The sequence below is a fragment of the Phoenix dactylifera genome, chromosome 5 (genome assembly GCF_051530095.1).
Source record: "Phoenix dactylifera cultivar Ajwa chromosome 5, Ajwa_hap1_PhDact_Kaust_v1.1, whole genome shotgun sequence".
Taxonomy (NCBI): Eukaryota; Viridiplantae; Streptophyta; class Magnoliopsida; order Arecales; family Arecaceae; genus Phoenix; species Phoenix dactylifera.
This window is the reverse complement of record NC_143194.1, coordinates 28,458,067-28,470,948: the sequence shown is the minus strand read 5'-3', so window position 1 is coordinate 28,470,948 and position 12,882 is coordinate 28,458,067. Positions and strand designations below refer to the sequence as shown.

At 44.7% G+C, this 12,882-nt stretch overlaps 2 protein-coding genes across 2 annotated transcripts; one reads left to right on the top strand and one right to left on the bottom strand.

Moving 5' to 3' along the window:
* The first annotated feature begins 1,983 nt into the window (after window positions 1–1,983).
* LOC103704346 (geranylgeranyl pyrophosphate synthase 7, chloroplastic-like) lies at window positions 1,984–3,322 on the top strand. Its single transcript, XM_008787596.6, has one exon. It carries the CDS (start codon window positions 2,080–2,082, stop codon window positions 3,127–3,129), a length of 1,050 nt encoding a protein of 349 aa, XP_008785818.4. The 5' UTR covers window positions 1,984–2,079; the 3' UTR covers window positions 3,130–3,322.
* A 7,437-nt stretch (window positions 3,323–10,759) lies between these two features.
* Window positions 10,760–12,855, bottom strand: LOC103704410 (cuscuta receptor 1-like). Its single transcript, XM_039128989.3, has one exon. The coding sequence runs from the start codon at window positions 12,747–12,749 to the stop codon at window positions 11,463–11,465; it is 1,287 nt and encodes a 428-aa protein (XP_038984917.3). The 5' UTR covers window positions 12,750–12,855; the 3' UTR covers window positions 10,760–11,462.
* Between the last annotated feature and the right edge of the window lie 27 nt (window positions 12,856–12,882).

Below are 12,882 nucleotides of genomic sequence, written 5' to 3'. Positions count from 1 at the left end.
GAAAAAAAAAAAAGTTATTGCAAGACTCCTATATGGCAGTATGCTCGTAAGACTTTGTCCCCCCCCCCCCTGTTCCCCCTTTTTTCTTCTTCTTCCCTCATAATGGTCATTTAGTTTTCTGAAGACTTCGCTCGTGGAATTGGGGCCATTGGGCTCTGCGTGGCCAACTCCAAGGGTTTCTTCATATATATAGAAGAGATTAAAGTAGAATACATGAAGGATAGGGTTCTAATTAAGCACTCATGCAAATGTATATATACATGTAAAAAAGCATCTCCAAAGTATAGTGGGCTTTCAAAATAATGTAGCCGGTACTTTACAATACAATGTTAACTTTTACCAATTCATCATTTAGTTATCCTTCAAATCCTGACCCTTTTTTTTATATAGTATTACCAACTACAAAATTTACCATTCATTTTTAAAATGTTAATATTAAAAAAAAACGTGTTCCTTGCTTTTTGGAAGTATTGGAAGTATTTTGAGTATATTAGAAAAGTATTTGGAGTTTTTTTTGAGAAACCAATATTTTTCTAATTTTGAAAACATGATACTTTATACAAGCATTAAACATGCATCTGAGAAATATTTGATAAATCTCAGTAATTGATGCATATTCAATATAGACATGACATATAACATTAAATCTATACAGTTCCTAGCTTTTAGTCACATATTAATTCAAATATCATCTTCCTTGCTTCAAAGCATCACATATATGGTGGAGCTGATCAACCTACAGATCGGCTAGCAGGGTGATACTTTGAGACACAATTTCAGTCCAACCGATCTTTATGTCCACCTCTTTCTTTTTGACTTGTGGCCATGCGTGATTTCATAAAAGGATGGCGCGCGCCTTACGCATGCTGCACGCGGGCGTCGTCCGCATGCTGCTATGGCTGCGAACTAAAGCCACCAAAAGTGGAGCTCCCTCGGTGGGGCACTTTGAATTTCATCATACAACTTCAAAAATGATTCAAAAGAATGATTAGTTTATCAACAGGACATAAAAACACCTCTCCTTGATATTTATGCTAGAGAGGTCTGTTATTCTTTAAAAAAATATTTTACTAAAAAAAAAATAGATTTTAGTAGCTCTGCGGGAGGCCGTTGGTGCAAGACATGCAGTCAGATTTTTGTTGGAGTCTGACAGTATGTTGTCCTCACTGGTAAGAGCCAAGTATGGGGCTATCTTGGTGGTGGAGAGCACCAGGGCGCGGCGCCACTATTCACCGATATGGAGGAAGATTTATGCCAGAGCCCCGCGGGTGCTCTCGACGATCAGATGGGCCATAGGTGACGGGCAGTCTAGGATTGATTTTTTTGAACTAGTGCCTCCGAGATTTTTTTTTTATCATTTTATTATATTTTTTTTACTTGGCTTACTGTATCGTGTAAGAGTCATTTTTTATAAATATATATATATATATATTTTAGATTTTAGGTGCACCTGATTGTCCTCGTGTGCAATATATATATATTTTTGCTGTTAAAATATCTCCGTATCCCCGATCCCCGTGTTCCAACTAGTCCACGAGCACGTCTTTTTATTTATTTATTTATGATAGAAATGACCTTATTTTGTTGAAGAAACCAGCATATTACATTTATTTATCTTTTGTCTGGTCTAAGTAATCTTGTTGTGCCGATGACCAGGACAGCCATTGGAGGTGTCATTGACCTGATGTCCCTTGTTAAAAAAAAAAATCTTTTTGCCGTAGTCATTTCAAGTAGCCAAGGAACCGTGATATAGACACAGAACAGCAACGTAATGCTAATTAATGACGGAATGGAAATTCCAGCCAAATGGGGCGACGCTGAAATCAAACCACTTGGCTCCAAAAGCCGCCTCAATGGAATAAACACGCCCCATGAAATTCCATTAGAAACGGCATCTTACCTTGCTCCTTTTTTTAAGTCTTTGACCTACCATGTGCTGTCCTATCGCCAATCCCCAAAGGTTACTCTTTATAAGTCCACGTACCTCCCTCCCCATTGCCCAGAACAGCAAACTCAAAACCCCCTCAAAACCCGTTCTCTGATCCCCCTCCTCCCCCAACTCCTCTCTAGATCTCTCTCATGGCCTACGTTGCAGTTAGCTTCCATGGAAGCCCACTTCCAAGGCCCATACTTGGCAGAAAAAGGATTCCGGTGGCGCGCAGGTCTTCCTTGAGGTGCACGATGAACCAGGCGGCAGCCGGATTCAAAGATCTCGAGTCCAAGAACGCCGGACTCGGACTGGTAGAGTTCAACTTGAACGAGTACATGATCGCCAAGGCCCGGCGGGTGAACGAGGCCCTGGACCAGGCCGTCTCCCTCCGCCACCCGGTCAAGATCCACGAGTCCATGCGCTACTCCCTCCTCGCCGGCGGCAAGCGCGTCCGCCCCGTCCTCGCCCTCGCCTCCTGCGAGCTCGTGGGCGGCGACGAGGCCGCCGCCATGCCCGTCGCCTGCGCCACCGAGATGATCCATACCATGTCCCTCATCCACGACGACCTCCCCTGCATGGACAACGACGACCTCCGCCGCGGCCAGCCCACCAACCACCGCGCCTTCGGGGAGGACACCGCCATCCTCGCCGGCGACGCCCTCCTCTCCCTCGCCTTCGAGCACGTCGCGGTCCGCACCGCCGGCGTGGCGGCCGAGCGGGTGGTCCGGGCGCTGGCCGAGCTCGGCTCGGCCGTGGGGTCGGACGGGCTGGTGGCCGGCCAGATCGTCGACATCGCCAGCGAGGGGCAGGCGGTGGACCTCAACGACCTGGAATACATCCACATACACAAGACGGCAAGATTGCTGGAGGCGGCGGCGGTGTGTGGAGCGATCGTCGGGGGAGGAGAAGATGGCGAGGTGGAGAGAGTGAGGAGGTATGCCAGATGTGTTGGGCTGCTGTTCCAGGTGGTCGACGATATACTCGACGTGACGAAGACGTCGGACGAGCTCGGGAAGACGGCGGGGAAGGACCTGGCGAGCGACAAGGCCACGTATCCTAAGCTCATGGGACTCGACAAGGCCCGGGAGCTCGCGCGGACGCTGGTGTTAAAGGCCGAGGAGGAGCTGTCGGGGTTCGACGGAGCGAGGGCGGCGCCGCTCCACCATCTAGCGCACTACATCGCCTACCGGCAGAATTAAGCTAACTGGCGAAGTAATCTATGGGTTATGCGTAGTCGGGGAAGACCAGGAATATAATTTGTATGGATATAATTTGATTTTCTTTGATACAACACATACACTGACTGATCCAGAAATGGGCCTCATGCGAATCCCAGCACTCATTAGATGTATGACCCGAGCCTTATACATCCATGTTGCCTATTCTTCACAATTTCTCGGCATTCTTCCTGAGCTCTTTGTGCCGTTTCAGTTAGAAAGAAGCAATATCTGATTAAATCCATATTTCCTTCTTGTGATAGTCTTTGCTTCGGTATTTTGTATTTGACAGGTGACCAGTTCATTAGAATTCTGCCCCTCTGGTTTGCACCGCTGTCGCATTTATATCTATATTCTTTCTAGTTTTTGTGTTTATTTATATAACTCAGCATTTATTTCTCAGCGCTCCTTCAACGCATAAGTTGGACTCTGACTAGCGTATACAAACGCGATGCTTGCGGTGCGCCTGTTCTCATTCATTTTTCCAAGCCGTTCGTAAAATGCAATAAAAAATATAATACAATACAATAGATATAAGAATCTAATAAATATAAAAAAATAGATGATAAAATAAAATATAATACAATAGATATAAGAATCTAATTAATTTTAAAATAAAATAAAATTTTAATATTAATATTATGATATACTGTCACCATATTAACTATTACTAATCTATTTATATATATTAATATAGAAAAATATATTATTATAAAATAATAAGAACATGATTCAATTTACATGTAATAAGAAATAAAAAATATTATATTTAGAAGATATTTAAATAATTATTAGTGGTTGTACTTTCATTTTTAAGTAAGATCATAATTATAAAAATATAATAAAAAATTATAAAATATTGATTTAATCTATTAATCTAGTTGTGATATTTTCGTAATCAATGCGCGGTCAACACATGCCCAGCAATTGTCAAGCTGTAATAGGAGGCAATCATAGCATTATTGCTATTTATTCTTAGATGGACAATATAGTGGGAAACAAGCTTGATCACTTTCCAATCGTGGCATCCCATTCTTGGAAAATCTCTATGGTTGAAACAACTTCAATTACGTACCTATCATGTCCGGGATTACCTTCCATATATAGGAATCATATAATGACAATATGGAATCACATAATGACAATCCAAGAAAATAATTATAGCCATGATGTGAAGGTAATCAAATTTGTTTCAACCATAGTTATTTACCAAAAATGGGATGCCATATTTGAAAAGCAATCAAGCTTGTTTCTGGCAATATTGTCTTTCTAACAATAAACAGCAATAATGCCATGCCTATGTGTAATATCCAAGTTTTTTAAAGCCTGAAACCGAATTGGGTCAAGTCCATCTGACTGGCCTAGAAGTATCCCCCCCCTCGGGAAAAAAGGGGCCGCATGTGTTCAGCACGTGCGACATGGGAGGCTTTTTCCTTTCGACCTCATCGGAAGGAATCCGACCAAGGGCCGGATTCCAGTACTCCTCGACCGTATTTAGAGCCCTCCGATCCTCTCTTTGATCTCACCAGAGAGCCTGGGTTCCTCGATCGGAGTTGTTGCTGGAATCTCCATTCTTTTTTCTCTTTGATCCCCAGCTGCCTTTTGCAGTGTTGCGACAACCAATGTCGCCGGAAAACATGTTAAGATCTGGTCCCCCTTTAACCATCTTCTCTCTCTTTCTTTTGGATTCTTTGGAGCCTTGATGCCAGTTGGTGATCACCGGATTTTGGGCAAAAAGGGGTGCTTTGCTTTCCATATTTTCGAAAACCGACCCTGTTTTCTTCCGAGTTCGGTTGCCTCCGCCGTCGGCGCTTGTTGCTGGGGCCTTCTTCAGTTCCTTGTAGTGGTTGAAAGCCATGGCCGGAGTCCCTGCCGTTGGGATGCTTCTATTCCATGGGTTAAGGGGGCCGAACCTTTGTTTTAGGAACGTTTTTCATCGTCGGCCGCTGTCCACAGTAGATGGCCGTGGGTCCCTGACCCCAGGCATCACTTGCAGCCACTCCTTTTCTTCCTTCCTTGGTTAGAGAGAGAAGAAAACTTTCTCTTCCCTCTCTCTTCTCAATCTTTTTCTCTCTTGTTTCTCTCTCTGTAAAATTTTTCTCTCTTGACTCATGCTAGACATGTTGATTGATCCAAGTTGACCTATGCCATTGATAACCAAACCTAGACTCTTGATTAAATCGGACTAAGAGTCTCTCTCTTTTCCATTCTTTCTCTCTCTTATTTCTTTCTCCACCTAGACTTTCTCTCTTTACGCTCTCTAAAGTAATTGGATTTAGTAGGGATACTTTACAGTGATTTTGGATTGACCATGATGAATGGCATTGATCCATAGTTGTCGAGTGGTATGTCAGCCCCCACCCTAGTTCCTACCAAATACTGTTAAATTTGTTCACCTCTAATCTCTGTTGAACTATATGTGCTTTAGTTCGAATATGATTTGATGAAATCATCTTGATTGGAACGACCCGGATGTTGGGCACTCCTGCTTGGTCAGCCTTATGAGAGTGCTGAAATTTAGAATTTTTGTTTTTATAATATTACGATGAAATTCTAATGAAAAGTATAATTTTGGAATATTAGGCTTTGAGAAAGATTTTTGGGATTAATTGGACCTATTAGTTGAATTGCATTTGCAAGGTAAGTAATATAACATTTTTTTAGATTTATCGACAAATTATAAATTTTTTTTGAGTCGAATTTTTATTGATTTATGAATTTGATGCATTGTGTTATATGCCTTTTCCTAAAATATTGTATGATTCTTAATTGAACATATTGGTTGTGCTATGAATTATATTTGATTGATTTCGATATCGCATTTTCCGATTTGGAATACTAAACATGTCTTGAGAAATTTTTTTTTGAATTGAAACAGATTTGGACTCGTAGTTGGACTATATTGAGGACCCCGCTAATGGGGCTAATACATTGGCACATGATTTGTCTTAAAAGTTGTGTCCAATATGTTTAGTGACATATCGCCAGCAGACTAGTGGTCTTGAATGATTTTGTTACAAGTTAATGTGCAGCTCACCGTAAGAAAATTAGTCGGTGCTATGACCCTGCCACAAAAAAGATGTGGTCATAGTTCTTGGCGGTCGAGTAGAATCTGATGATTTGAAAAAAATTATTTTATGAACGACATTTGAATGTTTAGAAAAATTGAATTTAACTTAAATAGTGTTTCACTTTTTCTAAATTTATCAGCAATTAAAAAATTATTCATGATGCATAAATTTGATGGATAGTATATTATTACGAAAAATATTATTTTAGAATATTATGATGATATATGATCTTATTATGGATATGATTGATTGATTTTGACACCGCATGATTTTAAAACTGAAATATAAATCTAGAATTATTTGAATTTTGACTTGGCTATGTTAAGGACCTCGCCAATGGAGGCTAATATATTGGCACATGATTTATCTTGAAAGTTGTGTCCAAGATGATTAGTGAAATACCGTTAGCAGACCAGCAATCCTGAAAGACTTTGCTGTAAGATGATGCGCAACTTACTGCAATAAGATTAGTCGGTATTATGACCCTGCCAGAAGATGATGTGGTCATAGCTGAGGATCGATAAAATGAATTAAATTTCTGAAAGAGTTTGAATCCAAGCATACGGAGTATGTTTAAGCCCATATGGAGAGGTCGGAGACAATAAACATAATGCGGATGATCTGGGTTGGAAAAACCTAGGGACTATTACATGAAGACTTCTTCATTAAGGTATCTATGAAGGAAAGCATTCTTAACATCCAATTAGCGAATCAACCATCCCTCATAAACTAGCAAAGGGAGTAATGTATGGACATTGACCGGTTTTACCATAGGCTAAAGGTTTCGTTGCAATCAACACCTTCTTGTTGGCTGAAGCATTTGGCCACAAGTCAGGCCTTGTAACAATCAATCGAATCGTAGGATTTGCATTTGATTTTATAAACCCATTTGAGCCCTATTGTATATCGATGTAGTGAAGGGGGATCAATTCCCAAATGCCTTTAGCATTTAGAGCATTATACTCTTTAGCCATAGCTTTACGCCAAGTGGCATCTTTATGGGCCTATGTATATCAACTGGGCTCAACCAAACCAGCATGTGCAATAAAAGCAACAGGATGTTTAATGCTGCACCTAGGAGGCTTTAGTGTGCCATCCGAGTCACAATTGAATAACTGTTGTGAGAGATCGAGCCTTGAATAGTGAATGTGGGCATGTTATGATCTGCCATCTTCCTGGTGGGCGGAGTGAAAGGGCTACATGTGCATCTTTGCAGTGTGCAGATTGGTGTTCCCAAATGTTATATGTTGCTGGGCTTGATTAAAAGCCAGCGGCAAAGTTTGAGTTAACAGGAATAGATGGGCCACGCAACTAGGCAACATGGCCCAACTGTACGGTTGTCCTGAATGAATGAGGGATTGCAGAAATTGCCATTAGAATTACGATTTCTATCATCTTGGAATGGGGTTGAGGAGTAGACCAGGTGTTGGGATGGGGGCGGATGGATGGGGATTAAGATGGTGGAAAAAGATGGAAAATTGGATAGAGTTGGATCGGATAAATGAAATAAAGCCAATAAGCCTGTAATGGACGGTGAAGATAAGCTATTAACTACGCAAAAATTGGATTGCCCGCTGGCTGCTTGATATGGAAAGTGTTCTTCCTTAAAAATAAATTTCTGGGATAGGTAGGTAGGGCCAGTAGATGGAGATTAGCATTTATATCCATGATAAAAAGACAGAGAGCCAAGAAAAGTATAGGGTGGGGGACGAAAGTCGAGCAACCGAGCATTGTAAGGCGGAGATTGGGATAGCACAAACAACCAAAGACTCGGATTAAAAAAATAGATAGTTTGTTTTCCAAATAATATTTCCCAATCAAATTTATTTTGAAGCAATCGTGTGTGTGGGTAGCCTATTGATAAGAAAAACACAAGTTTTGAAAGAAACATCACAAAAAAAGAGAGAGAGGAACATTTGATCCAGCAAGCAAGGCTAAACCCATCACAACTATATGTCGATATTTGCGAAATGTACGTTTCGCTGCCCCATTTTATACGAGAGAAATTTCAGCTATAATCTCTCACCATATTATTTGAAATGCTGTGTTTATATGCAAGTTGTCAAAGAATCAAATCTCAATAACAAGAAAAAGTTACAACAATTATGGAAAAATCATATAATGACAATATAAAATCATTATAATAGGAAGGTAATTGCAACCATGATAGGAAGGTAATCAAATATGCTTCAACCATAGTTATCTTCCGAAAAATAGGATGCCATGTTTGGAAGGCGATCTAATGACCCGGGGGGGTTGGGAGAGGAGAACTTTCCCCAAAATCATAGTACCTCCGACGGCAACCTCGACGAGGAACAAGCCGTCAAATTTCCCGCGGATTCCATACCCGCATAACAAAATATGCGCGGACGTCCACACGTAAGGTCCGCATAGAGAAGCCTATGCGGGAAATGGTGTGACGCATGCGTAGAATTTCTGTGCGGACGTGAACCCGCATAGAAAGTAAATGCGGACGCGAGTGTTTACGTTGCAGCTATCGCATAAAATATTTATGCGAATGTAAATTGCATAGAAATATGCTGGTATTCTCATACGGTACGGATGAACGTACATAATATCTATGCGGACGTAAATCCGCATACAAAGAACTATGCGGAATATCGTGTTTGAGACTATCAGGTCCGGATGCCTGCCTCGTGCGAGAAATTGAATCGAGGTTCTCTAGAATTAAAACAATCATCTTGAATTATAAGCAGTACCTGGGAGAGCACATAAATGATCATGGTGGAGCGTCTCAGATGGTTGTGGTTTCAACATCAACATGTAGGCATGCATAAAAGGTAGCAGACTGTAGTTACGTAGCTCATCTTTGAATTAAATTTTTTCGTCATATGTACGTAACATGATAGGAACTAGACCTTTTCTTACAACCTTTTAGAGCAAGAAATAGTCACAGAAGTGCTGGAACATTAGAAGAGAATAGATTTTGATTTTTTTTTGGATAAAAATCGAGATATTAAATAGGCCGTCTTCCTCTCTCACAGCCAAGTGGCGCAGCCAGCTTAATATCTGTCTGGGGCAAGTGATGTCAGCCCATGGGCTGTGGTTTCGTAGTTTGGGCATAGACCATGCAAGATTCAATATATTCATAAAACCACTATTACTATAATTATTAATAATTTGTTACTATTTCGAGGTTTGTTTTTTTGGTTATGATGACTATGATATCATCATTTTGTTAAATTTTAGGTTGATTTAACAATTACTTATGTTGTGGGATGGGGTTCCCAGTTTAGTCCCACATCGGCTAATCAGCGGAAAGGTCTGTGCCTTAAATGGCGGGCTCAATAACCTCTCCTTACCGAGGGCCCTTTTGTAGGACAAAACCGTGAGGGTAGGGGTAGTACCTCGGCGGACCCCCGCGCCGTTAGGGCTCGGGACTGTCATTGGGCAAAGACCCTAGGCGACCTCCCGGAGACCCGAAGCGGCAATTCCAGAGCGGACAATACCTCGGGAGGGACGCAGATGCTTTTCCTGCTCGGCTGGTGTGTGGGCTGCTGCCGGGGTGAAACCCCGCAACAGTTGGCGCTAGAGGAAGGGCCCCGGCCACGCACAGACCTTCCCGCTGGGGGGGCTGTGTTGTGGGATGGGGTTCCCAGTTTAGTCCTACATCGGCTAATCAGCAGAAAGGTCTGTGCGTTAAATGGGGGGCTTAATAACCTCTCCTTAGCGAGGGCCCTTTTGTAGGACAAAACCGTGAGGGTAGGGGTAGTACCTCCGCGGACCCCCGCGCCGTTAGGGCTCGGGACTATCATTGGGCAAAGACCCTGGGTGACCTCCCGGAGACCCGAAGCGGCAATCCCAGAGCGGACAATACCTCGGGAGGGACGCAGATGCTTTTCCTGCTCGGCTGGTGTGTGGGCTGCTGCCGGGGTGAAACCCTGCAACAACTTATATGCTAAAATTTACCCAATTTTGTAGGATAGAATAATCTTTTGTCCAGGTAAAGGGCAATACAATCGGTGGGAGCTGGTCTAGGCAGAGCCTATGTGACCGAGTAAGCCAAACTTGGACATAACATAGGCTTGTCATGGGCCTGATTCAGGTTTCGGCTCTAAGATTGGCCTTCCATATGTGACACTTATAATAGTTGTGTGATAGACCCCAATACTCATGTTGTCCCCCTTCCTCCCAGGGGCTACTTCCCATCCGTTGTCCTATACTTCACCCAGATCAGAGCCCAGCTCTTGGGCAAAGTGGCAAACCCAACCTCAACTCGTTAAACCAGGGTTTAGTATAACCAGGGCTTAAAGCGAGGGTTGATGCCCTCAGGAGTCAAACTCTCCCTTATTTAAACTGACAAAGTTGGTAATACTCATACAGAGCTCCTACTTAAAAGAGAACTTTATTTATAATCTTGAATCTTGACCAACTTTGTTCTGATGCCGCTGGAAGGTTGTTGAAATCGATAATTCCAACTACCAACACCCAATGTTCTCCATCATTGCTAAATTTACCATCACATTTTTGGGAACTCATTACAAACCTGGCAGTGGAGCCCCAGGTTTTCATTACAATGCTAAAGAGAACACATTTTTATCTGTTTCGGAATTACATTTATACTTTTTACACAGTCAAATACAACTTAAAAGAGCCTCGCTGTGATCAATGCCAACTCTCCAGCGGGAGTTTCCAGCAAAATGAGAACGCCGACAAGGCTGGCTTCGGCAATGTCAGGCGAAAGCGAGACAAGAAAACAACTCCGTTGAAACAGCTCGAGTGTTGGGAGCTAGAAGATCTCATGCATTGTTTTCCGAGGGCTTTTCCCACCGCAGGCATGAAGATGTCGCTCACTCCGGTTTTGCTACCGGCGGACCAATCATCAACGCTCTCAGACGGCGAACAGAGTATGGCTCCACGAGAGTACTTGCCGACTACGATACTCCTTCATCATAATTATTTCGCGGCACGCAAGACGAAAAAAAAGTCCAATAGATTGATCTGAAAAATATAAGGCAGCATGAATGAGCACGGAAAGGCAGAATTAGGCTTTCTGGTTTCTGCCGCCCACCCTGCTGTGTTGTATTATATACCAATCACCCAATCCCCTTCAATCCAATCCAATCCAATCCAATCCAATCCGACCGTTTGCTTACAAAAAAAAAAAAACAAAAAACAAACAAAGCACAAAAAAAGGATCCCAAATTCAAATCGGATCTGAACAAACAAATAACGGAGGAAACTAAAATCAATGTTTTGAATTGATTCTGCTGGTCCCCTCTCTCAGCCGTCGCGGCCGTCGGTCGCGGCGGCGGTGTTGTTGGAGCACTGGTACGGCGGTCGGGACGGCTGGGGGCCGGCGCTGGTTGGGCACCCGGCGGCGGCGGCGGTGGAGGGGAGGGACATGCAGTTGTAGGAGAGGCAGAGAGCGACGGAGTCCGGCAGGGGAAGGGACGGCGCCGGGAAGGAGGTGAGGTAGTTGTGCTGGGCGTAGAGGGTGGTCATGCTCCCCAGGTACACGCTCCTCGCTACCTCCTTCGGCACCGGCCCCGTCAGCCGGTTGTTGTTCAGGTACAGGCTCCCTGCTGCCGCGAGCGCCGCCGGCACTTCCCCAGTTAACATGTTGTGGCTCAGATCCACCACCGACCAGGACGGCGGCGCCTCCCCGCCTGGCGGAGGGACGGCGAGCGGGCCGGAGAGGTTGTTGCGCTGGAGGAGGAGCGAGGATAGGCGGGGCAGAGCGAAGAGCGCCGGGGGGACCGAGCTGGTGAAGGCGTTCATGGAGAGGTCGAGGAAGGCGAGGTCCGGGAGTGGGGCGGCGAAGGCGTCGTCGAGCTTTCCGGACAAGGCGTTGTCGGAGGCGGAGAAGTAGCGGAGTGTGGAAGGGAGCCGGGGGAGGGAGCCGGTGAGTGAGTTGCCACGGAGGTCGAGGTGGAGGAGCTGGGCGGCGGAGATCCCCCTCGGGAGCTCGCCGGAAAGCCCGCCATTGGAGGCGAGGATCAGCACTTTGAGGCTTGGAGAGGAGGGGAGGAGAAGAAGAGTTGGGATTGGGCCCTGGAGCTCGTTGTGGCCGAGGTCGAGGGTGTGGAGGTCGGGGAGGCCGGCGAGGGAGACCGGAATTGGACCGGAAATGAGATTGTTGGAGATGGAGACGAGGCGGAGGCGGCGAAGGCGGATGCCGATATCCCGGGGGATCGGGCCGGAAATGCGGCCGGCATAGACGACGAGGTCGGTGAGGGCGGTGAGGTTGGCGAGGGAGGGAGAGAGGGTGCCGGCGAGGCCGGGGGAGTCGGCGAGGCCGGTGCCGAGAGTGAGGACCGAGACCCGGAGGAATTGGGTGCCCTGCTTGTCGTCAGGGGAGCAAATGACGCCAGCGAAGGTAGCGCAGGGGTCGCCGGCGAAGTCCCAAGTGGAGAAGAAGTTGGAGCCGTGGAGGTCTCGGAGGTCGCTTCTAACGTCAAAGAGCGCAGCCTTGTCTAAGGGACTGAGAGAACGGGTCTGTTGCTGCTCGGATGGATGGCTTAGGAGGAGGAGGAGGAGGAGGAGGAGAGAGGAGGTTGTTGAAGCCATGAGTACTCACTGCTATTTGAGTGAATGGAATGGATATAGCTAAAATGTAGTGTATGAATTATGATAATGGAGTAAGGAGAAGGAAGGAGGGAAACTTTTCCTTCTTTTCCACTACCTGAGGGTGGAATTATGG

What these genes read in the sequence shown, in the direction of transcription:
- LOC103704346 (XM_008787596.6), top strand. Translation starts at nt 2,080, where the DNA reads ATGGCCTACGTTGCAGTTAGCTTCCATGGAAGCCCACTTCCAAGGCCC.
- LOC103704410 (XM_039128989.3), bottom strand. Translation starts at nt 12,749, where the DNA reads ATGGCTTCAACAACCTCCTCTCTCCTCCTCCTCCTCCTCCTCCTCCTA.